A 26,442-nucleotide genomic window follows, 5' to 3' on the forward strand; every position below is an offset into this window, starting at 1 on the left:
ACAGCACTCTGACTTTGGAAATAGGTCGAAGCTTGACAATAAAAGTCAGTCGGCTGTTGTTTGCTTACTTGACCATAGACAAGATTTGTGAGCACACTTCCGAATTTCGACGATTTGACCAGATTCCAATTCCAAATTGTGCCAGCGTTTGGACTGCGTACCCTACCCGTCCAGTGACTAATGTTCTGACAGTATGAGTGGCGACTGACAATCCGGTGCAGCGTCATGCGAACGCAAATAGATATGCAAGCGGGCAGAAGAGACCGAGCGAGCACAGTTTTAACGGTAAATGTTCCAACCTGCCGGACACCCTTTTTTCCTCTGCGAACCGGTCGTAGTCGAGTCGTAGAGGACAGCCGCCATGGACGTCATGGTAGTCATTACAAACCCGCATGACAACAACTGCAACAACAACAATAACAATAAAAACAAACCGTACTATAAAAGTGCATGTTGGACAGTGTTTCTGCTTGTAGCTTGTAGAAAAGAAAGGAAAGAACGAGAAAGAAAAAGAGAGAGACAGAAAATAGTGCACCCCTCAACGTGAGTACTGACTCGATCATGGCGCGACATGACATGGCGTGGAGAAATGCAGCAAAGCAATAAACTGCAGTGTTGACAAGAAGCCAGCGCCGCCACTGTCGCTATTTGTTGGCCGTCAACTGCACAGTTCAGCAGTGGCGATTAATCAATACTGAGTGGAAAATTATGTGGCACTACTTGGCAGAGGACAAGCCGCTTTTTTTGGCTAGAATAAATTTTTCTATTTTACGACATTCGACAGCCTTGCCGTGAACAGTGTAAAAAAAAATAAGTAAAAATAATCTGTAAATCTGTAAAATAAGTAAAAATATTGATTTCATTCAAATAACTCTCTCGGCAGCCGATTGCCGAGCAATGTCTACAAAGGAAAGTAATAATAAAAATTTATTATTTAATGTATTCAAAATAATCCTTTTAGTGTGTAGTCTTGAAAAATGCAACCTTAAGAAAAACTGTTAGAAAAAAATATCCTTACAACAAATAAAACAAGACACTGGTCGTATTCAACAGGGATTGAAGACTTGTTTCTGATATGAACCAGAATGTCGACTCATTTTCAATATTACAAAATTCTGATTTTTACCTTTTTTCTATAGAAAGGTATTAGAATTGCTAGAAAAACCGACTTTCGAACGAAGCCTCGGATACCCATAGTGTTATATACCAATCGACTTAGCTCGACAAGTTCGTAAAATGTCTGTGTGTGCGCGTGTACTACTGGGGCATTGATTGAGTATTGGGCCACTTCCGGTTTCGGAGATATAATGGCTTAAGAGACAGAAGCGACAAAACGCGTTCTTTTTTACCGCGCAATTTTCTCAGAGAAGGCTCAACCAACTTTAACAAGCTCGTTTGAAAGGTACTATTGAACCATTAATCGAGATCAAAGATCAAATGGCTGTCACTTTCGGTTCCAGAGACATAATGGAATAAGTGACGTAGCAGTTGTTTTTTATCGCTCAATTTTGTCAGAGATGGCTCAACATAGTTCAATAAACTTAGGCTCATTTGAAAGGTACTATTGGGCCATAGCTCAAGTTCGAAGATTACATGGCTGGCACATGTGGTATTTATGGAAAAGGTGGACAAAAACTAGATGAATTTAAACAGGGTTTTTACCTTTCTAATATAGAAATGTTATGTGAAACTGTGAAAATCGATTGATTCAAATTAAAGGTCTTGTGATCCCATATAAAATTCCTGAATTTTATTTGGATTTGACCTATGGTTCCGGAATGCAAAAAAAAAACGATTTCCACAAACTTAGATTTCAATAAGAGCTCTTATGATTCCATACGAAATTCCTTAAATTTGTTGAGATCTGACTTTCGGTTCCGGAATTATGGGATAAAATGCGCATAAAATGAAAATATGAGTACTAATTTATTTCATATATGAATGAACCGATTTTCAAAAAAATAGATTGAAATGAATCAAATTACTTACTCACTTTTCTCAGAGATGGCGTAACCAATTTTTACAAACTTAGATTCAAATAAATGGTCTTATTGACTTATTTTTCGATTGATTTCATTTTGAACTGATTTTCTTATCGACTAATTTCCTCTCAAAATAACTTACTCTTATTTACTGACCGATTTTATTACTAAATGACAGACTTTTTTCCCACAGATTTCTTCTCCGATTAGCTTACTTATTTGTCGACCTAATTTATTATCTCTACTTACATGTCAACTCACTAATTTATCGCCTTTTTTTGCTAACTTCCCTGCCCACTAACTTATTTGCCTTTGCAACAGAACTTCTTTCTAATCCGACTGACATCCCTTTCGATCGATTTTTCGGCTTTGCTTATTTACCGATTTTCTTATTTACCGATTTACTTATTTGTTAACTGACCGATCTACTCTTTTATTAACTGACCGATTTACTTTTTTATTAACTGACCGACTGATTTCCCTTTCCGATCAACTTACTTTTTAACTGACCAATTTACTTTCGTATTCTTTTCTTTCGATTGATTGATTTTTAATTTCGACTAACCGATGACAGTTTTTCGATTAACGAGATGCTTACCTGACTGACTTAATCGTTTACCGACAGCTTTGTTTTTGACTAACTTTCTTTCAAACTCGATTTCTTTCCGACTGATTTACTTACCGACTAACCTTTTTCAGCTGATTTTCTTAACCAGCTAATTTCTTTCCTGACTTCTTATTTACCGGTTGACTTACTCATTTCCCTACTGACTCTCTCATTTATTCACTGGCATTTTTATTTACCGACTGATTTACTGATCAATTTAACTACCGGCTTACGTATGACTGACTTATTTTCCGTTCGACTCCCTGTTCTGCTGGTTTTCTTTTCGACTGGCCCACTTATTCGCTGGCGGAATATTTTTTCGACTGACTTTCTTACCGAAAAATTAACTTATAAACTCAAGTTTTGAAAAACCCGCATTGAACATTCTCATGAAAACCGCATAACTTTGAAAATTTGCCTAAAAAACCCGCAAAAACTAAAAATTTTGACACAAAACATGCAAAGCTTAAAATTTTGGCATAAAAAAATCGCAAAACTAAGAATTTCAGAATGATTTTAGATTTGGTAGAATTTTTTGCGGAAGCGATAGGTGTAAAAGGCTTCTGATCTGATTTTTGTTTTGTTTAGAGTGACAATATTTGACTATTCTGACAGTAATAAATCCGAAGGCAACACTGTTGGACACTGCTCATTAAAAATACGGACCGATTCGTGTCTGTAGTTTGCAGTGGCAGTTAGCCAAATCCGACCAAAATTTTAAAGAGTCTTTCGAGTGCTTTGATAATTTTTTGCCTTTCTCATTCATAGGAGCATACATTAACTGTGAAAACCGACAATTGAATCGAGACCCGAAGTGTCGAGTTCCGTACACCATTCGACTCAGCTCGTCGAGATCACAAAGCGTCGGGGTGTATGTGCAAACAATATGATTTTCTCAACTTTCCACCAAGATTCGATTTTCTCAACTTTCCACCAAGATTCTCTGGGTTTTTTAATTTTTCTTGCTACGTCTTTCGGTTCCAGAATTACAAGCTTTTCGATATATCGGTTCAAAGTTCCCGGCTCCAGAAGTACCGAAAATAGTGATCAAAAACTTTTAAAAGAAACCCATTTCATTTTCTCCCAGATTCATAAACCAAATTTTGCAAGCTTAGATTCATATGAAAGATCTCTAATTTATCCAATAAGATACTATTGAATTATACCCGAATCCTACTTCCGGTCCCGGAATTACAGAGTGTTGAAATGTATTTAAAATTACAATCCAACATTTGGACCGACGATGCAAAAAACGGGCAATGTATTCTGAATTTGGATCGAAACTGGTTACAAATTGAAACAAATCGTTTTAGTTGCTGATTCGAACGAACCGATTCCGGCAATATTGGTTTCTAGTTCCCGCCGGGAACTTCCCGGCTTTAGGAGTATCGGAAATAGCAGTCAGAAACTCCAACAATGAAACTAACTTTATTTTCATTTTCATTTAAGATTTAATGAAGTTATTTTTGATAATATCTGAATTATATACATGAAACTAGGTGGATTAAAACAGGGTTTTTTTCAGGTACTCTTCTTTGTAAAGGGTTATTTTTTGCTGGTATCTTTTTGGTAATACTGTTTTTTGACAGATCACACGTGAATCATGTCTTGTGTCGTCGTCAAACTTGTTCAGTTTGATCTATAATTTAATCATGAACCGTCGTTTGGTCTGTAATCTAATCCTGAATGGACGCCGGCAAAATTGGAGGAAGATCCACTTTTTTTTATCGAAAAATTGCGTTGAGCGACGAAACTCATTTCTGGTTGCCGCATCTGGAGTTAAGACCAGTCAGAAGCATTGCAAGAGCTACCAAAGCATCCCAAAAAAAATAATCATCGGGCCATACTTCTTCAAAGGCGACGATGGGCGGAACGTTACTGTGAATGGCGAGCGCCATCGTGTGGTGATTGACGATTTTTGTTGCCCAAAATGTAAGAATTGGATATGCCTGCCATGTGGTTTCAACAAGACGGTGCCACATCCCACACGGCACGCCTCACAATGACCAAACTGAGAGCCGCCATCGGTGAACAGTTTACCTTACGTTTTGGGCCCGTCAATCGGCCACCTAGATTGTGTGATTTAACTCCTTTAGACAGGCGGGGTTCGAAACAAATAACACCTCACCCCCTCCCCCCGCATTGAAACAAATTTTTAGATTTTTCGCATTTATTGAAAAAAATCCCACTAAAAAGCACATAGTTTCAAAATCTACCATTTAGCTTAGTTTGATGACCTGTTTTTAGTCATTCGACGAACCCTTTTTAATTCAAATTTCCATGAAACCCCCCCAACAGTAAATTCTGCGTACGGGCCTGCCTTCAAACTAGTTCTTGTGGGACTATGTTAGGACTCATGTTCACAAGAATGAACCAACAACGATTGACGCACTGGAAATACTGACCGATATGTTTTGAAGAGAGTGTGCCAAAATTGGACCAGCATTTGCATGAAATCACCTTTAAATATTAAATTAAATTGATCGTTATATGGATCCAATAAAGATTTCATCAATTTTCTTAATTTTTTTGTGTGTTTTATTGAAAATCAATTTCCTCGTACTTTGGTCTCATGATTTTACTAGTTTTAGGACAGAGCGCGTTGGATGTTTCATCGTGCTCATAACCAAATTCATTTTTGCCTTGAAATTCCTTAAAAAGTCCCCGAAATATTGATCCAGATCAGACTTCCGGTTCCGGTATTACTGTGCGATTAGTAAAATTTTTAAATTTCATGAGTATTTTTTCACAAGCGAGGTGCACATTTCTTTTTAAATTTTTTGGTAAATTCATCTAGTTGGCAGATCTTGTTAGTTGGTGGATATATAAAACTACTTTGGGACTACTAGTCTCCGGTTGTCGGTTCTGAAAGCACCGGCAATAGTGAAGAAAAGCTCCAAAAACGGAACTCACTTTGATTTCTCAGCAATGGTTAAACCGATTTTCACAAATTCTAAGTGTCTTGAAAAAAACTGTTCAATTTCATCCGAAATTATAAGGCGATGAGTATCAAAACTTTCAAACTGTCATACAAAATGATGCCAAACCGGTACGCATCAGTAGGTGCTGGTACGGAAGAAGAAACACCAGCGTCTAGCACACAGCGTGCTTTGTTCAATTTTGTATAGCGCGCAGGGTTGCCACATTTAAATCTATATTAACACATAACTGACGTAACTGTTTACAAATTGATAAGGTGATGGTATAAACTCCAAGGAAAGTTTTTGATTTTATCCAAGTTTGAAAAAAAAATCTTTACAGAATCTTCTAGTGATGTTTTTGAAAACATAAGTAATATGAGAAAGACATCATTGCACCACTAGGTGAATTAAAAAAGGTTTTTTTCTGATGTTCGAAATGATATTGGGAGGTTTGTTCTCGACGACGGACAGCGACCTCCCTGCTGATTATCATTTTTGATCATTTTTACAAAACAAAAACAAAGATAATGCTAGTTATAAAAAAACTGAAACAACAAATCATCATCATCATCAAAATGTGCTGTCGCTAGGAAACTCACAGAAATTGTAACACAATTCTATGAAGCGTTCTTTTCTTGCTTGTGCTAGGCAAAGCCTACTGTGTTCAGCACGCCAGGAAAAAAAAACCGTTCCCTGGCAGAAGTCAACCAATAAAAATCGTGAATATTGAATGAAACCGGTCACATTTAGTAAAAACCGAACATCATGAAGTTTTTGTTTCTTTTATTTTTTTTTTCGTCGATCGAATGCACGCTGAGTCCAATCGGAATCATCAACCAATTACTCGATGCACTATTTTTGTTCCGTTCGATTGGTCGTTAAATTAGTTATCGATTCGTCCCATTCTTTTGAGGGCAACTGTCGCCTTTAATAAATAGGGTAAAGCAGCTCACCAGCTAGTTTTAGTAGTTCTCAACCGCCTACAAACACAAAAGTGACAGTATCCGTTTTTCCCCAAGTCCGCGCCTTCTCGTTCTCGCTTAATTGACGCCTGCCTGTGAGCGTAGGATATAGACGCGTCACAAATGGAATTTTTTAACAGCCAACAACGATAATAGTGTGGCGCCCCTCCCCCTCCCCTCGCGATGATTGCTTTTCAATTATTAGCAATGATTATTTATGATTTTTCCAATGAATACAAGTTCGAACGAATCGTTTTGATTGCCCAACAAGGTCAGTTGAACATAAATCTCAATTAATTCGTGGCATTTACAGTTTAAATAAGAAAACCAATTTCAAAAACAAACATTCCTCTCCCGTCCCTCTGGCTGGCTTCGCATATTTCGAAAACAATTGAAAAAGTATAAGATAAGCAGATGCAATTACCGTTGAAGTCTAATCTCCGGTTCGTTTGTTTTCTTTCCCATCAACTGGAGCGTATTCTCTTCATACCGGCTTGCACATGTGTGTTGAGTAGCCCCTTGGTTTTGTGTTTGTTCCGAAACCTACAGCCGCAGCCAAAACGGAACCCTTCCGGAGAAAAGACACACGCCTCTAAGTTGGAACCAATTTTATCGGAATTAGTTTCTGATTTAACGTTTTAACCTAGAAAGAAACAGAAAGGGGGTTTCCAGATTTGGTGCAATTGTTTCAAGCATAACGACCATTTAGTCTGTGTTCCCCAGACACTAGCTGAGCTGAGTGGCGTGCCAGACCGGAACGCTTCTGCTTTATATGAGTTGATGCATCGCTCTTCTCTGTCTCGGATGTGAAGATAATTTGGGTTGCTTTCATCGGCTTGAAGTGACCACTTGAGCGTTCCACGGAGGGGCTAATTCTCATCGTGGCTTACACCATTGCAACCGATCGGTCGATTAAGGTTACGTTGATTGTTTGTTTACGTTTTGCGATGCAACTGCCATTATCCAACAGTTCAAGTGGATGCGTCTGGTTTGTTTTCCCTCCGGGGGGAGAAAAAACAACGTCATAGCAACGGGTAAACATTCAACATATGTAGATGATTGTTCGAAGTAATCGCAGTTGTCAGTAATCGGCCTACTACGTCAAATAGACCGTTTAATAATTTAGCACCTTCTACCGAGTTAAATACGAGATATTGATCAAACAACCAATCAACCACCTGTTCGAGACGACGACGACCTACCCCGGATTGACAGGTACAAGTTTACATATCGTGACTGTCGACACGCTTCACGACAACATGACGGACCAACTAAAAATAGCCCGAACACACCACACTGAATTTCGTAGTTCTATTTCACGACCAAAATCCAATGCGAACCGCTTCGAAAAAAGCCGGTCCTACCCGGTTTGCGTTCCGAAATTCTACGCTAATTTTTCCCAAGAATCGGCTAAAGCAGATGTGCTCGTTTGCCTAATTATTTATTAGTTTGCTGCGTGTCTTGATTTCGCAACGGTAGTTTCTGGACTCAGAGATAGCGCACATGTGACAGATTGCGATTGTTGCTTATCGGAAAGGCAAACAAACACGACCACGACGTTTTGCATAATTATTTCTCGTTTATCTTTACAACCCTGTCATTCAGGGGTTTTGGATACCCACGGTAATTGGTTTTCGGTGCAGAATAAGTGTTTCGCAATTAGGGTTTACTTCACGACTGCTTACGTTAATCATCTGAGTTGCCCTAGCAGTTCAATATAAACTGCCAATGCACTTATGAGTCGCAGACGAAACATTAAAAAACCTATTCTTAATCCATCTTTCTCTTTCATCGATACAATCTAGTATCTGCTTTTTCATTAAGATAATCCCTGACACTTATTTCGGTTCAGTTTTGACACCATTTTATTCAGATTTTTTCGGGTTGTTCACAAAAGCATGCGTCAGCGTTTATGTAACATATTTGGAAACTTTTTTCGAACCAAAAGTATCAGCAACAATACATTTGAACGTAATCATAGCCTAGGCTACCTTCTGACATGTTTATTTAAACTAGAAATATTTCCCATGCTTAGCCCATTTTTAGTCTCGAACGAGCCTAAATTTATTGATATCGGTTAATCCATCTACAATAAATAAGTTTTGACGCGGTGATTAGGTTTGACGCTTACGTCACTTATGCCATTATAGCACCGGAACCGTAAGTGATAGCCATTCGAACTTCAAACTAGTTTAAATAACCAATAGTAGTCTCCAAACGAGCATAAGTATGTTGAAATCAGTTCTGTTATCTTCGAGAAAATTGAGAGGAGTGGAAAAAACGGGTTTAGTTGGTTACGTCACTTATGCCATTATAGCACCGGAACCGTAAGTGACAGCCATTCGAACTTCAAACCTGTTTAAAAAATCAAATAGTAGTTTTCAAACGAGACCATGTTTGTTGAATTCGGTTCTGCCATCTTCGAGAAAATTATGCGCGAAGAAAACAATGCGTTTTGTCGGTTACGTCACTTATACCATTATACCTCCGGAAGTGGAAGTCACAACCATTTGATCTTCGAACTTGATTAATGACTCAATAGTAGCTTTCGAACGAGCCGAAGTTTGTTAAAATCGGTTCTACCATCTTCGAGAAAATTGAGCGTGGAGAAAAAAATGCGCTTTGTCGGTTTCGTCACTTATACCATTATATTTTCGGAACTAGAAGTCAAACCGATTTGATCTTTGAACTTAATCAATGACCAATAGTAGCTTTCAAACGAGACTAATTTTGTTGAAATTGGTTTAGCCATCTTCAAGAGAATTGAGAGGAATGAAAAAAACGGGCTTAGTTGGTTACGTCACTTATACCATTATATCTCCGTAACCAAAAGTCTCAGTCATTTGATCTTCAAACTGAATCATTGACAAAAAAAATTGCTTTCAAACGAGCCCAAGTTTTTTTAGGATCGGTTCAGCCATCCTCGAGAAATTTGAGAGCGAAGGAAACACCGCGTTTTGTCGGTTATGTCACTTGTACGATTACATCTCCGGAACCAGCAATCAAACCGTTCGAACTTAATCAATGACTAAAAAGTAGCTTTCAAATGAGCATACGTTCGTTGAAATCAGTTCAACCATATCTGAAAAATTTGAGCGCAAAGAAAACAACGCGTTTTGTCGGTTACGCCCACTTATACCATCATATCTCCGGAACCAGAAGTCAAACCATTTTGATTTTCGAACATGGCTTGCTGGGGATACGTTTGTTTCATTTTCTGCTCTATTATAGATCTTCCATATAGAACTTCTAGCTGCTTAATTTGCTCTTAGTCTTAAATTTTGAACCTGTAATCTGGAACTGCACTAGTTTCACTAAACTTTTAACCTGAAATTCAGAATTCAGGTGGAGCAGAATCCAGGTTCCAAATCCAGATTTCGCACTAAGTTCCAGAGTCCCCAATTAAAAATTCAGTCCTCGAATCCAGATCCAGGAAACAAATTCAAAATTACCGTAACTAATCAGCAACTTATTTGCAACAAACTACACACTGGGATTCAATTTGTTTTCAAGCTTATTTGGAAAGGGTGCTTCGTTTACTTCGTATGAACTAAACGAAGTACTGAAATTAAAAATTGAACAACAAATCCAAAATTACCATAACTAAGAAGCAACTTATTAGTAACAAATTATCCACTGGGTTTTGATTTGTTTTGAGCTTATTTGGAAGGAAAGCTTCTTCAACTTCATATGAACTTAGCGAAGTACTAAAAAAATCGAACAACAAATCCAAAATCACCGTACCGAATTAGCAACTTATTAGCAACAAACCAGCCACTGGGTCTTGTTTTGTTTTCAAGCTTATTTGGAAAGGGTACTTCGTTTACTTCGTATGCCTAAGCGAAGTACTGAAATTAAAAATTGAGCAATAAGTTCTAAATTACCGTAACTAATTAGCAACTTATTAGCAACAAATTATTCACTGGGTTCCGATTTGTTTTCAAGCTTACTTGGAAGAGGTGCTTCTTTAACTTTATTTGAGCTTAGCGAAGCACTAAAAAAATTGAACAACACATCTAAAATTACCGTACCGAAGTAGCAACTTATTAGCAACAAACTATCCACAGGGTTTTGTTTTGTTTTCAAGCTTATGTGGAAGAGGGTACTTTGTTTACTTCGTATGAGCTAAGCGAAGTACTGAAATTAGAAATTGAACAATAAGTTCTAAATTACCGTAACTAATTAGCAACTTATTAGCAACAAACTATTCACTGGGTTTCGATTTGTTTTCAGGCTTGTTTCGGATAGGTGCTCCGTTAATTTATCGAAATATTAAAAAAAAATTGAGCAACGAATTCAAAATTACCGTAACCAATATGAGCTTAGCAAAGTACTGAAACTACTTTTCAAGCTTATTTGGAAGGAGTGCTTTTTAAACTTCATATGAACTTAGCGAAGTACTAAAAAAAATTGAGCAACAAATGCGAAATTACCATAATTAAGAAACAACTTATAAGTAACAAACTATACACTGGGTCTCGATTTGTTTTCGACAATTGAAAATTGAACAACAAATCCAAAATTACCGTAACTAAGTAGCAACTTTTTAGTAACAAACTGAGCCTCAATTTGTTTCCAAGTTTATTTGAAAGGAGTGCTTCTTTTACAAATTCAAAGTTGCAGTAACTAATTAGCAACAAATTATTCACCTATTTGCGTTATCATCGGTTAGAGGTGTCTCGCTAGGTTCATGTTCATCGTTCAATACGTACCTGCACATAGATTATCATCACGGATTCGATCTATCGTTTGGCAACACTTATGTCACTTGATGCCAAACCTAACTGCTGTCAAACCCTTTGTTTAAAGCTAGTTTCGAACCTAGTTTCAACACTGTTGAACTAAAAATCGATTCAGTTTCGAACCAGGTTTGCTCAAACCTTCGTTGCTAAGAGCGAACCCAACACAGTTTCGTGGAAAGTGTTTGTTTGATGAAACCTGGGTCAGTTTCAGTTTTCTCAAACGAAAACGACATTAATATCGAATAAACCGGATATTCAATGCCTTTGAAATTTTTGATTCGAACTGATTTCCAGCTAGGATACTTCAATGAAAACAGTCTGAATCTTATCTCTCAAAACACCCGTGCAAAGCTTTGATAGAAAGTTCAAATCTGTCGGATAATGAAAAACATATTTTGGTGAAATTTTGACGTCAGTGAAAATTTTTTTCGGAACGCACGTGTCACTCGCCTACTTCGATTCGTTCTTCCGTCTTTCTTCCGTTGTGTCATTTTATGACGTTAGTCGTAAATAATTCATTCATCCCATTCATCGAAGTGAAGTAAAATAACATTTTGGACGAATTGACTTGGATTTGATGAATTTTCACTCACTTGGCGCGATACATCGTACGAACTAGACAAATACAAATTGTACCACTCGGTAAACGCAAATGGATTGAACAAATTTTGCCTTCCAACAAAGTTGATTGATATTTCAGATATTGTTTTCTGATTTCTCGAATATTTCCAGCGCACTACGTCTTCGCTACGACGGAAGGAACTAAATCAAGTATCCCCTTCCGACCAAGTGGAAAAACTAATATATATATATATATATATATATACAACATATACACAATCAAGTCGAGTCTCGAAACTCATAAAATCCTTCCTCATCACAATCGGCACTGTCTGCCGCCAGCACAGCACTCAGTCAGCAGAAGGACGTTAGTCTGGAGTTCGCTGATGGGTAGGGTGAAAATCCCTTTCCATCCTTCGCCTAAGCAACCGGTCATTGAAGGACCGGTCGGATTCTTCACCGTCTGTGCCGGCGGAATGCTTTTCTGTTCCGGATTTACAGTTTAGTTCGCCAGACGTCAGCACCAGCGGCACCCAGTTCCACAGTAAGACACCGTGCCCCGGGGGAGGGTAGAAGATATTTCTCAATTCCGGTGGTGGAATGACTTAGACACCCGCGTTCTCAATTCTGCCTGCCATGGCATCGTGTCAATTCCGGAAGCTGCAAATGCATTTTCAGCAGCACCCTGCAAAACAAAACACTTCCATCGAGACAAAGACCAGATGCACAGTCAAAGTTTTATCGGGAATGTCCAGAATCGGGTTCGGAATAAATCTTCCGCGAGCATCGTCATCACCATCAGCAGAAGCAGTAGCATCATCAGCTAGTCTGCTAGAAAGTACCAGAAACAGTAAAGTAATTTCCTTCTCTTTTATTTTTTTTTTGTCTGGTTTGTTTGTCGGGCTTTCGGCTGCTGGGGGGTTTTGACGTTCCAGCAATAAACTATTCACGAGAAAGCAAAATTCGGAAGAGTTTCGTAGTAATGCCGGATTTCGTAATGAGCCGGCACCATGCCATCGTTCCCCCGGCAAGCGTGTGAGTCACTGGTAAATATTAGATGGTCAAATGTTTTGATGGCAGAGATATAGATAAGGTTGGATAGTTTTATTTGAACAATCTCCTTATGCTGTTGACAGTTGATAAAATTTGAGTCGAAGGAGGATAGTACTACGATTTGCTTTACTCGAGCAACTGTGCGGATTGGAGAACTGCTTCTGGACGATTACAATGTTGCCATGGATTGTATTTCAATCCAAATGGTAAAAGTTCAGCATAAGGGCCAATAAAAGATCCGACTGTCCCGGGGGCGAATGTATATTTATTGAGTATTATCTTGGGGGGATTGGTTCGTTTCATTCGTTGTCAGCTCCAGCTGAGTGGAACAGTTGTCAATTGTTTTCATCGTTCTCGGAAGTGGGCCATCGAGTCTAACTTTACGATTGTGAAAAGTTTCACAATTCACCCAATTCACCGCTGCTCTACTTTTGTCTTGCTGACAACTCGTTCGATTGATTTCAAATTGTCAGTTTCGTGTTCTTGATCATATTACCCTATCCAATCAACAACCGAACCCGGTCTCCATGGTGATGAACCAATATGTATCAACACTTCTCTTTCTCTATGAGGGGTTATTAGCATTATTGGTCCGCAGCCATAAAACACTCGTTTTGTAGTGCAAATGCAAAATGCGTATAAACTCTCATTCGCCCAGTGAAATGGTCATTCATCTTTGGTTTGGCTGGGTTTGCTCCAGTTTTGATCGAGCCGGGCCGGGCAGACACAATGGAAAGTAAGAGAATTGCGTCCATTGGGGGAACAATTTTTCATTGGAGCTGATTGGAACAATACGACTAGGTTGCGAACCCTAGAGTGAAACCCTGAACTCAGAACCAGGTCTGTATTATCGGCACACCTAAAAAGAGAAACGTAAATTCAATTAATATCAATTCAGTCCGTTAATTGGCGGTAATTGTTCGAGAAGCGTCGACCGCGGGTGGGTTGAGATCGTTGCATTGCTGTGGATATGTGAGATAAATAACAAATTGAATAAATTATGAATGGCAAGTGAATGTGGAATGTGTTCTTGCATATTTTCGTTTTTTTTTGCGACACGAAAAAAAAATTGCTCACACCGTTCTAAGCAACGTTTTATCCACAATCATAGCATGCTTGGAAAAACATGGACGATCAAATAAAGGTAAAATGATTATGGTTTTTGTGGTACTCACCAAACGACACAAGAAAAACATATTTGGAAAGATTAGTCGAATGTAAATGTTAAACATTAATATCTTCCAAGAAGGCGTTTTTAGTAAAAGTGCACGAACCTGCCAAACCTTCTTCAAACCGTAAAATTCGTAAAAATTTTGGCGAACAACAGTCGAGGAAGCAATTCGATCCAGAACTCATATGCAGAATCCAGGTCCGGAGTTAAATTTCAGAATTCATGTCCAAAAACCTGTTCCAGAGTTTCGGTTTAGAATCCAAGTTCAAAATACATTTCCAGAATCCAAGTACTGGTCCAGAGTCTGAAATTCGTGTCCAAAAATTCAGCTCCTAAAGTCATGTCCAAAATCCTACAACTCCTATCCAAAGCCGAAGTTTCCATTGCAGGTCCAGAAATCAGATGCTGAATCCCGATTCTAAATTAAAGTTCAGAAAACAAGTCCAGAATTTATTCTCAGATTCTGAATTCAAGTCCAAAAGCCAGTTCCTAATCCAGAATCCTGGTTCAGAACGCATTTATAGAATCCTACTCCAGAATGCAGGACTAAAATTCATGTCCATAATTCAGATGCAGAATCCAGCTCTAGAATTCTGGGTCAGGTACTGAAACCAGATCCAGAATTCCTGAATTCAGGTGCAAAGCCTGATTCCGGAATCCACATTCAGAATTCAAATCCAGAGTGAATGTTCAGAATTCATTTACAGAATCCTACTCCAGAATGCAAATTTCAAATTCATGTCCAAAATCCAGTTCTAGAGTTTAGGTTCAGAATCCAGGTTTCAAATTCTTTACTGGAGAATGCAAGTACACTAAGGTCTCTTTTTACACGGGGGTTACGTACCGTGTTAAAAAAATTAGAGGGTTGTATTCAAGACACGACCGAGCACAATAACATTAAAAATGGAACGTTTCAAGGGTCTTCATAATAAATACAAAAATAAAGATGATAATGATGATGCTACACTAAACTAAAAACATTTTCAATTGACTAATTACTAACTTGCTCTAGTTTAAGCGCTTAGATTGTTAGCGAATGATAAAATTGACAATTAGATTCTTTCTTGATAGTTAATTCTATTCAATTTTGATCCCTTTCCACAATTTTTTACATTGTTAAGATTTTGAATAACGTCCTTTAACTAGAATTCAAAGTTACTTGAAAGCTCAGTTTTAGATACAAACAACCTAAAGATTTAAACCTGAACAAATGAAACTGTTTTATTTTATGATAATAATCTTCGAGAAACGTACAAACTTATTAATTTTATAAACAGTTAATCGATCCAAAAGAAGATTTTATTTATTTTAACGAAATATGTTGTACCAGTAAACTCAGTAATAGTGTAATTTTATTAACCGAGCCGCTTTTAGATCAGTTTCAGAATTTAATTTTGAATCTTTTGAACCGTTTAATTCCAGGTGGGACAACAACTTGTTCAGTCACATATAATGAAAAAGAAGTATCTATGATTATCATCATAACACAACTTTATACTGAATTCATTTTCGCGCCACCGTTTTGTTCGTAGGGTAATGGAGATTTAAGTATGCAAACCGATCCGTTGACAAATTAAAACTTGTTTAAGCTTACAATATTGAAGTTTTGGAATCATTTAAATGAGGAAAATCCATTAACAAATCATCGAGGAACAAGCGCTGCAAATTAGATCCGAAAAATCTATCGCCGATAATTCTAAATAGGTCTGATAGTTACCAGAGAACCAAAATAAAATACTCAATTCAAACCAATTTTTCAATGGTATGCAATTGAAATATTCAAAAGACGTTATCTCATAAGTTTAAGTTAAATGTTTCCGAATCGATTGGTTGTTAGATTGTATGAATCCATCAATCCATGACTGAGTTATGAGCGTTCAAAATTATGACAGAAAAATGTTACGCGATTAGTTTTGTATGTTTTAAATTGACACCCAGCCTCGGGAAGTGACCAACAATTTGCTAAAGACATGGGATATTTCAAAGGAACCGATAACCACGCTGATTCGGTTCTTCAATAGCTAGATGATATATAAGATATTCTATCGAACACGAAGCGGTGTTGTGCAGACAACAGGAAATTTCACCAACACATAATGCAAAAGCGACAATCCAGTAAGTGAACGCATATACAATCCAGTCATCAGCTCACTGGACGAGCTACTTGTTTCATTCACAGTCAAACATCAACTAGACAAAGAAATATTGTGCAGCCTATATTTATAGATTTCTCTTCATACTACGCATAACGATGCGGTGTTTTTTATGCATGACGCAAAGCCTCCTATGCCGAACAAGAAGTTGACGTCATTTCGCACAACAGGGATTGGCGGATGAAAACATAGGTCGATTCTAACCATTTTTTCAATAGTATGCTATTGAAATACTGAAACGACGTCGTCATACATGTTTAAGTTAAAAGTTTCCGAATCGATTGGTTGTTAAATTATAACAATCCATCAACAAATGACCGAGTTATTAACGTTCAAAATTATGACACAAAAAGGTTACGCGACTATTTTTGAAACTTTTAATTGACACCCGGCCCCATATAGTGAAGAGTAAGGCATTTTTAATGCCAAAAATCCGTGTAAAATAAAACCGTGTTAATTGCGGAAACCGTGCAAAAAAACCGCGTGGAAAATTTGACGTAATAATTCCAAAACCCGTAGATTTGAGTATTTGTTTGTTTTGTTTTTGATTAAATGTAACTGTTTTTTCACAATAAAAACGGAAATCTAAAAACCAGCCTGAGGTTACGATAAGGTCTAGTCATACTTGAGAAAACACATTGAATGACAAATTAAAATAAAAACATTCAGGAAACACGTTGTACGATAAGCGAAATAATCTAAATGGCTTATGCCTTATGTTTAATGAATTCGGTTTTCAAAAGAACAATAATACGTATAATTTAGAACGTCGACTAAAGAAGTACTAATAATACCACCCATAAACACCTTCACTGCAAATAAAGTTTGAGAATAAGTTCTTTTCAATTCCGAAGTGGCGATGTGTAGTAAACACTAACGATCTTAATAGTCATTTTTTAATTAAACTGAGTGGGAAGACATGGGTATTGGATGAAGATCTATGCACGCAGCGACAGAATTAAAGGGGAAGAATTCATAGAGATGAATATGGATCAAATTAGAAAAGGTATTACCATGTGTCATGCTGAAGCAACTCATTTCATCGGCCTAAATCATAATACTACAAGAGTTATATTATTCAAATGGGTATAAAATACTGTGTCGGGAGACGGGTATAGCGTGATGGGATAGTCGATGCCTTTCAAGCAGCCCGCCTGGGTTCGATTCCCAACCCCGCACATAGGGTCAGCAAGATTTTCTGGTCCGAAGAGGCGAATGACCTAAAATGTTAAAGCCTTTATAATTAAAACAAAAACAAATACTGTACTGCTCGATATGATGAAGAGTTGAAGAGATTAGTAAATCCGACTATTTCTTCAACGCTACGAAATTCTCGATAATATCAATGACGATGCTGACATCATACACCACAACTGAGCGGAAGAGACGTTGTCGGGACTGAAGATCTGAAGACTGATTAATCATTTTATGGAACGACAGTCAATAATCTCGTGAATTGTAGAGTGAATGATTTTAGTTAACTTTAAATTAGCTCTCATAATCGTTTTCTTATAGACAACCTGTTAAAATTTTTCTCAAAAAACAAATGACAGTGCTTTTTAAACTCTCATCAGAAACCGTGTTAATTGCGAAAACCGCGTAAATAAAAACCGTGTTAATTCCGGAATCCGTGTAAAAAAAGCCGTGTATAAAAAAACCGTGCGAAAAAATACCGTGTAAAAAGAGACCTTAGTGTACTGGTTTAAAATCTAGAATCCGTGTCCAAAACTTAGTTCCTGAATTAATGTCTAGAGTCCACTTCTATATTTCCGGTCCAGAACTCAGATCCTGAATCCTATTCCTGAAATCAGATACAGAACCCAGGTCCTGAATTAAAGTTCAGAACGCAGGTCCAGAATTCATTCCCAGATTCTTGAAACAGAATCCACGTTCAGAATCAATTGCTGATCCAGAATTTTGGTCCCGAATTCATTTACAGAATCCAACTCCAGAATACAGATCTAAAATTCATGTTCAGAATTCAGATACAGAATTCTAAAATTTCAGTCCTGAACAGAGACTCCCAATTCAGGTCCAGAATTCGAATCCAGCAATCAGATGCAGAATCCAGGTCCTGAATTTAAGCTCAGGACTAAGGTCCAGAATGCATTCCCAGAACCAGAATCCAACTCCAGATCCAAAATCCAGAGTCAATGACAAATCCTGAATTCATTTCCTTAATTCAGACTCAGAATCCAAATTTAGAATTAACAGAATCCAGATCTAAGTCCAGAATTCAAGTTCAGGAACTCATGTTCTGAATTCATTTTTAGAATCATGGTACAAGATTTATATCCAGAATCCAGTTCCTGAATTCATGTCCGGGAATCAGGTGTAGAATTCAGTTCTAGAATTGAAGTTTTAAATTCAGATTCATAATTCAGATCCAGGATTCCTGAATTCATGTCCATAATGCTGGTCTATAATCCAGCTCCGGAATTCAAGTTTAAAATCCAGGTCTAGGACTTGAAATCATGCTCATAACTTCGATGCCGAATTCAAAATCCAAGTCCAGAATCCAGACTCTAAATCAAAGTCCAAAATTCAGCTTCAAAGATCATGGATACGCATTTCCATGGAAGAATTGACGTAGTAGTTGACGTTTTTATGCTCGGCTTATTATTATCATAGACAGCAATTTCAACTGCTCCGAGTTCATGATAAGTTGAATGTGTATCGCATTATTAGTTTTGTTCAGTTAAATCTCCTGCGTTTTCTTGAGATCGAAGTTCCCTTGGAATTAATCTCAGAATTTAGGTCCAGGTCTGGGATTGAAGCTGAAAAATTAAAAACCAGTATTCATTGGCAGAATACAGATCCAGAATGTAGATCGAGGCTCTAAATCAAAGTTCATAATTAAAGTTCTAATTTAAAGTCCAGAATTCGAATCAGAGAACAAGGACGCTAGGTGCACTTTCATGACATAATTCTCCACTCACACCGGGATGATGTGCTAGTGCACGTATTCATGCTCGAAACATTCGCCCTTATTCTGAATAACGACGTATCGTTTTTCGATCGTATTTCATTCGTATTCCTAATACCGCTAGCAAAATCAAAGGTAGCTAATACCGTTTTCGTTTTTGAACCTACGCGCGGGCAACTCTGGCTCCGAGTAAAACGAACATGTGAAATTTCGTTGGGTTGCTCATCTAATGGTATTGGTTTTATTTATCATAGCAACAAGTGTATTTTCAACAAACGTTTGATTTCTCGCGAGTGAAAATATTTTGAAGGAAATGGAAACTTTCAATTTGGCCGAATTTCAGGCAATGAGAACAGAAAATGGAATGTGGCTCCAACCTGATGGCACGGTATTTATACAGCATCTCTCTGGTAATAATGAAATGTGCATATATGTATTAGCATAGCTAATTTTGCCAATTACAGATTTTCCAGTTTACAAAACGCCAATTGACATTGTAAAGAAACTGTCGTTAACGCATGAATCGTGTTCGGAACAAATGACCGATTCTGATGGTCCACCGGCAGCGCTGCCGAATTTTGCAATGGCCAACACCGTAAGTATAAAATGATGTTTTGTACAAATGCACTAAATTTAATGCCTGACAAATTGCATTTACAGCTTCCAGATGTCCGACCTACGAAAACAGTTATTGCATGGAACGACATCCAAACAAAATTCATGCTAAGTGTGTACAAGGAAAATATGGAAGCCGTTGGACCAATGAGAAAATTCAAGACAAAAAAAGAATTGTGGGAGGCCATCGCCAAAAAAATGACCGTCGAACTGGGTGTCAATTTCTCCGGGTCTCAAATAGAGAACAGGTAAAAAATTCATTATATAACACTATTGATTCACTTATCGATCACTTTTCAGATATAAAAATGTAATTAAACGCAACAAAAATATTAAGAAACACAACTCTATTTCTGGAAACATTCTCCAAACTTCAGTTTTCGAACAGGAGATCGATATGATCGCTGCCCTCGATGACTCTCTAGAACCAGAGATCATAATGACCCCCACAACAATTAAACGGAAAAGGGTAACAACAAACAGTTCAGATGAACCTTCAGCTGGTCCATCGGAAGAGCCGACAACCGGATACTCCGATGAAAAACGAAGAAAGAGATTCCGTAAGGACGAAGTTTTGGAGCTGTATGTAGAACAATGCGAGGCGCGAGAGAGATGGGAAAAATACCGCGAAGAAAAACGCGAGAACAGACATCGGGAACGCATGGAGGCCGTGCAGCAACTTACACAAGCTTTTATAAGAATGGCTCAAAACAATAAAATATAATTTAAAATAACAAAAAAAGAAAAGAAAATTTTTATTTACAAGCATCAATGCGATCTCTTGAAATTAATATATTCATAATATGTCAGCAACTGTGTTTCGTTTCAGCTCTCCTAACCGGCGAAGGGCATCATATCTTGAACCAATAGATGGAACGGCTACTGAAAATTGTGTTGTGTCTTCTGCTGAAACATTATGATTTTCGTCTTCATTATCCATAAAATCATTTCTATCCATGCAAATATTGTGCAATACACAGCATGAAAGTACAAATTGGCTCATTCGCATAACCGTGAAAAAATCAAGACGTGTTAATTGGCGGAACCGAGATTTAAGAGCTCCGAAAGCATTTTCAATTTTTACTCGAGTCTGTGCGTGCTTCAGATTGTAACGTCGTTGCTTGAGTGTTAGGCTTCCATGATTTCGATAAGGGGTCAATAAATATTCTCGAATTGGGTACGCTGCATCACCAATGAGATGGAACCGTCCTGCTTCGCATATCGTTGCAATTACATCACTTATCGGTGATAATGTGAAAACACGAGAATCATGAACACGACTTGGAGAACCAATGCATACGTCTAGAAATTTTTTTGTTGAGTTACAAATTGCTTGCAATGTGATAGAGGTGAGATCGTGACGATTTATGTAGGTTGACCGTATTTTTCCTACTGGTTTTCTAATCATGATATATGACCCATCAATAGCCCCAACAACGTTAGGAAAATTTGAAATCTAAAAATGTTAAGAAACTATAAACCTGTTGTTCTTTTTAAATGATCATGTGTTCAAATAAGCATTCTTACGCGCTCGAACCCTTCCGCAATTGTTCTCTTCTCTTCAGTAGAAGTAGGAAATTTAATTATGGTTTTGGAAATGTTGTACAAGAAATCCAGGATATTATTGAGATATTTGAAAAAAGTACACAAAGCAATATCAAACAAATTTGCTACTTCTCTGTAAGTCTCTTTGTTTGCGGCAAACCTTCAAAATAGGAACTTGAGGTAATGATTGAAAAATTTACTGCCTACAATATAACCAACGACTATGTCTCATTCCTCACCATAAAAAAGGAAGCATTTGATGTTCCGCAGTTATACACCGTCGTCCTTTTCCTGTATTTACATTATAATATTGCGATTTCTCGAACTGCTGAATCAACCAATTGGCTGTCGAACGTTGAAGGCGAAAATTTTTTTTGAACTGTAAAATACAACAAGTCAAAAACTGCCAAATATTCGGTGGTTGGTGGTATTGCGCCTTTCTCACAATAAAATTCTATGCAATCACTGTGAAACCAGATTTTTTAAGATATATAGAAAAATAAAAAAATAAATCCTAACACAAGTGTCACATATTATGTTTTAATCATTTGTTTCCAAATTGAAAGATCGGTACTTATCTATTAACCGGGAACCAGAAGAAAAATGCCGATCTCGCTACCGCACTTTTGAACCAAGCTGAGGTAAAGTTGGTGAGTAGACCGGATAAACGAGACAATTACAAATTTAAATGGCGGAAGTAACCGCTTATGGAGGTGTGTCAGAGCTTGAGCTTTGATTCACAGTTCTTATTCCTAGAAACTGAAGTCACACTTACTAAATATAGACTAAAAGGCAAATTTTCAGTGATATCGCAGAACAAATAGAGTATTCCCTAAACATTTCCAAATAAAATTGAATTCTACAGTAAAAACGAGTGAATAAAATTTATGCAAAATGATTCATCATAGTGATATATTGGGATCATATTCAATTCGTCAGAGTTATTAACTAAAGGTTAACAAATTTCACGCGTGTCTTGTTTATTTTCTACTCTATTATTAGGATTCATTATGAAAAATAGAAATTTATCTATATTTATATGACGGATTCATCTACGTTGTTAAAATTATAATATTTACGGTTTTTAGTGATGCCTAACTTTTACCAATTTTTTAAAAGTATATTTTATTACAATATGAATGAAATTTTGTTAAAGTTTCAGTTGAGTGTTCAGTCATAAGCACAAACGTTTCAGCTTTATAATGGCCCTTAATACGGGTATCATTACACGAAGAAAATCAAGTGAGGTGAATGTAGATTTTTAACACGGAAGTCACTTCAGAGAAAAAAGTAATTACGGAAGATGTTTCGAACCATCTATGGCGGAGTGAGGGTGAAAGACGGTACGTGGAGAAGACGAATGAACCGTGAACTACATCATCCAAACGACCAAGTTTGGGTGATTAGGGTGAGCCGGGCATGTTGCTAGAATGTCGGAGAACAATCCGGTTAAAATTGTCCTCGACAACAATGCGACCGGTATAAAAAGTAAAAGAAGCGAGTAACCTTTCAGACATTAAACTTCTTAATCATTTCATAAGAACAATTTGAGTTTTGATTTAATGAAAACAGCCCTTTTCATATTCATTACACTTCCATGAATTCAACCAATGGATATCAATTTGAATTGAAAACAAAATTGAATCAATTTTGACAACATCAATAGAACATGTGAACGAGGTATTGGATTCCATTCAAAATCTGTAACAGCCTCATTTATTCTGTCTACTCACCTACTTTACATCGATTTGGCCCGAACGTGCGGCAGCGAGATAGGACAAGACACTCATATGATCGATTTTTTAGTGCCCAGCTGACGGATATGCACCGAAAAATTCTTTAAACGGTTTATTTACTTCTTCATTTGAATAGTTTCCCACAACCGTTTCAATAAAATTCTTAACTCTTGGTACAAAGTTCTGTGTTGTTATCGTTGGTGAAACTAGGAAAGGAAATGGCACTTCATCAGATTCATCCTCGCTTGAACTTGACTCTAACAGGTCCATGAGAATATCCATAATATATCAAATATTATTCTTCCTTGAAAAACAATTTTGTAGAAGAAAAAAGTTACGTTTTTCTATCGCAATGCGAAACATAAAAGAAAATAGAATATTTATTTATGAAAGATTGTAATTATAATACTCACAATTCTGACAGTAAAGAGCTCAGGTGCAATATGTTTTAATATCAAAACTCGTTTGTTGATGATTGATATTTGAATGTCGTAGTGCAAACTGAGAAAAAATTCAGAGCGAAACTAGGCTATTAGAGTCAGCACCAGAGCAACTCCAGGTTGCTAAAACAAACATTTTAAAAGTTGTTTGGGCGACTCTAGGGCCGCCCTCGGGCTGCTCTGATCAAAAAACGAAAACGGTATAAGATTCGATCGAACCACATTCGATCGAATAATCAATAAGTTGTTATTCAGAATAAGGGAGATTAACTGCACCATTCTCATACAAATTTGAGTGTGTATTGCGTTATTAGTTTTGTTCCGTTGGATCTTCTGTACTTTCTTGCGATCGAAGGAACTTTTGACCGGTCTGTGAACTGTCAGTTGTTGTGGTAGACGATTTGTTTCCAATTTAAACAACAAGTCGGGTGTCGAGGCAATCGTTCCATTGACAAGCTCCGCCGAAATGCAATATTTTCCTCAAATGGATGCAAACTAGCATTGTGACCCACAACCCTAAAAAAGTTCCTAAAATGATTTGTTTTCGGGTATGTGAACTCCTAAAAAACATATTATATTTTAATGTGACAGAACAATTTTCAATTACTTTACTGCGATTGCAATATTGAATCGCAATAGTTCCAATCGTTCTGAATTTCACCTTTGTGTCACTGCGTCTAATGACCTAATAATTTATTAATATTTGGAAAGATCGTGGTCGGAAACAAAAAGAAAATAATAACATCAAAGAACGCACACAACAGTGCGAAAAATCAACAGCCTGTCGGAAAACTTCCTACGCTTCACGTCAGTTCAGTCAGAAGTTGAGTGTTTTTCGTGTGTCGGCTTTTTAATGGGAACAATAAAACAAGGCGACAAGGCGTGTCGGCAATAATTTCACTTGAAACAAAATGCATTCCGCACCAGAAGTGATGGATTAGATTTGCGGATATTTTATTGCTGCCCTTAGATGTCGCCCAGGAATTTCATTTTTCTTCTCGAATGCGGTCTGAGCATTCCGGCGGTAGCGAAATAAAAATGACAACACAAAATTTTTGACTTTTGAAATCAAATTTCTTCATTAGGTGTATCATCACTGCGCTTGCTACTTGTTAATAATTATGTAAACCTTTGACATTTGAGCCTAGCAATACGAAAAACACTATCCTGTTTGAAGAGAACACTCAAGATTATAGTTGTGACAGCTGCTTGGGTTGAATTGTGAAAATGTCGCTCTTCGTTCGGTAATGAATTTGCTAGCATCTGACGTTTAAAGAATGGGTCAAAGTCAACGCCTACCAGGATGTAAGACATTCCATTGCAGAAATCAGTCAAAAAATCTTTCGATTATGGTGTAGTTATAGGAACCCGGTAAGAGCAAGCAAGCTTACCGAAATGAGCCCTTATACCTTTAAGTGTAGACTGCATTACGCTTAAATTTCTGTCAAATTTGCCAGCAGCAGTAAAAAAAGGAACATGAACAAAATTCTATCAAGAATCATGAACCAGCACCAATGTGCAATCAACAAAAAAGTATGTTTTCATGCCCATTAACAGAAACATAGTAACCGAACAGAGTAGCGTCATTAGTCTCACTAAAATGTGCCATTTGCAGTCTGTGTATGTGCTATGCTAGCACCTTGATCAGATACCTTTAGCAATGATTGAGCTCGGCTAATTTCTTCAGCGCAAGTGATAGTCGTTTCTTTCTCAGCTGATGATGATATTCTGATATGATCCATGTAATTTATGCTACGTAATAATAGTTTTATTACTAATTACTATTACAGCATCGTATCAATCACAGAACTTTTTTAATTTTTCAATCCAACACTCAACTGACTTTTCCAACTCTATTAACCTGTCTTTGATTAAAGCCGTTTTTTTCAATTGTTGAATATTTGTCTTCCGCATTCGGTTCAGCACGGCCAGAAACGGCAATTGTGCCCTTAATTACTCATACCGAATGTCGTAATTCACGCGAACCACGCCTAGCATTGGCTGATGATGAACGAAAACGGAGATGCTCGCTTCCGAGCGAACTCCCGTGCTCAGCCAATCGAAACAATTAAGATAACTGCTAAGATAAATTGCTTTTTTTCTCCGAAGAGACAAACTAGGTCCGGTGCCGCGGAACTGATGTTAGCAGAAATGTCATCAGTTTCCGGGGAAAATGCGAGCACTTTTTTTCTGAATGTTAGTAAAGACCAGTAAAATAATATTGAACGAGAAATACGATCGTAACCTTCAAGTAAACAAACAATATATTTGGCAACACTGCTGCCAAAAAACAACTGGGATAGGAGCATAAGTCCTTGTCAGTAGGATCATGACATAACAAGCTAATTGTAAAACTGATGATAAATGGTTACCCAAAATGGTGCAAATTTCACTAGTTTTGTTTTTAGCAATGTTAAAGTAGAAGACGCACTAAAGCACATAATAAAAACTATTACCTTTCTCTGAACTGTGATCGAAATAGTTCTAGATCAATACAAATGACTTTCGGGGAAATGGCTCACTTGATTGGATTACTTATTCAGTGGAATGAACCGTGCCACATTTAAAATCAATAAAACTATTTTTACGTCAAAATGGGTTTGGTGCGACTGCGCTACAGAATGACTTTTGATGAAACGGCTTTTGGGTTGAATGACTCTAACCCATTCGAAAAAGTTATTCCTTTAAATTAAACTTTCGGCGAAATGGCTCCTGTTGAAATGGTTTTCGGTTAAATGATTCTGGCCCATTTCAATGAAATGACTTTAACCCATTTCAATGAAATGACTTTGACTTTCAATTGAATCACTTTGACCCATTCAAATAACTCATTCTATTGGACCACACTTTCGGCGAAATGGCTTTTGATGAAACGGCTTTCGGTGAAATGACTCTGACCCATTCAAGTGACTCTCATAATTAAATCACACATTCGGCTAAATGGCTTTTGGTCAAATGGCTTCCGGTTCAATGATTCTGACTCGGTCATGTCAAGTACAATCACACATGAATAACTCCTGTTTTTTTT

At 37.3% G+C, this 26,442-nt stretch overlaps 3 protein-coding genes across 5 annotated transcripts in view; 2 read left to right on the forward strand and 1 right to left on the reverse strand.

Annotated features, from left to right (window-relative positions):
• Window positions 1-26,442, forward strand: part of LOC131433158 (tyrosine-protein kinase Fer) — a 134,515-nt gene that overhangs the window by 42,541 nt on the left and 65,532 nt on the right. The gene's annotated exons all lie outside the window — the stretch shown is intronic.
• On the forward strand, window positions 19,662-20,482 carry LOC131433277 (uncharacterized). Its single transcript, XM_058600094.1, has 2 exons — window positions 19,662-19,941; window positions 19,994-20,482. Exons 1-2 carry the CDS (start codon window positions 19,685-19,687, stop codon window positions 20,415-20,417), a joined length of 681 nt encoding a protein of 226 aa, XP_058456077.1. The 5' UTR covers window positions 19,662-19,684; the 3' UTR covers window positions 20,418-20,482.
• LOC131433229 (putative nuclease HARBI1) lies at window positions 20,482-23,302 on the reverse strand. Its single transcript, XM_058600090.1, has 4 exons — window positions 23,095-23,302; window positions 21,478-21,617; window positions 21,221-21,398; window positions 20,482-21,149 (listed from the first exon to the last, which is right to left on the reverse strand). Exons 1-4 carry the CDS (start codon window positions 23,254-23,256, stop codon window positions 20,490-20,492), a joined length of 1,140 nt encoding a protein of 379 aa, XP_058456073.1. The 5' UTR covers window positions 23,257-23,302; the 3' UTR covers window positions 20,482-20,489.

Source organism: Malaya genurostris, chromosome 1, assembly GCF_030247185.1.
Source record: "Malaya genurostris strain Urasoe2022 chromosome 1, Malgen_1.1, whole genome shotgun sequence".
Lineage (NCBI taxonomy): Eukaryota > Metazoa > Arthropoda > Insecta > Diptera > Culicidae > Malaya > Malaya genurostris.

Coding starts and splice junctions, on each gene's coding strand:
- LOC131433277 (XM_058600094.1), top strand. CDS start 19,685: ATGATGTTTTGTACAAATGCACTAAATTTAATGCCTGACAAATTGCAT. Junction 19,942..19,993: donor GGGTCTCAAATAGAGAACAG/GTAAAAAATTCA, acceptor ATCACTTTTCAG/ATATAAAAATGTAATTAAAC.
- LOC131433229 (XM_058600090.1), bottom strand. CDS start 23,256: ATGGATATTCTCATGGACCTGTTAGAGTCAAGTTCAAGCGAGGATGAA. Junction 21,618..23,094: donor GAAACTATTCAAATGAAGAA/GTAAATAAACCG, acceptor TGTATTTTACAG/TTCAAAAAAAATTTTCGCCT. Junction 21,150..21,220: donor TTGCGGAAGGGTTCGAGCGC/GTAAGAATGCTT, acceptor TAACATTTTTAG/ATTTCAAATTTTCCTAACGT.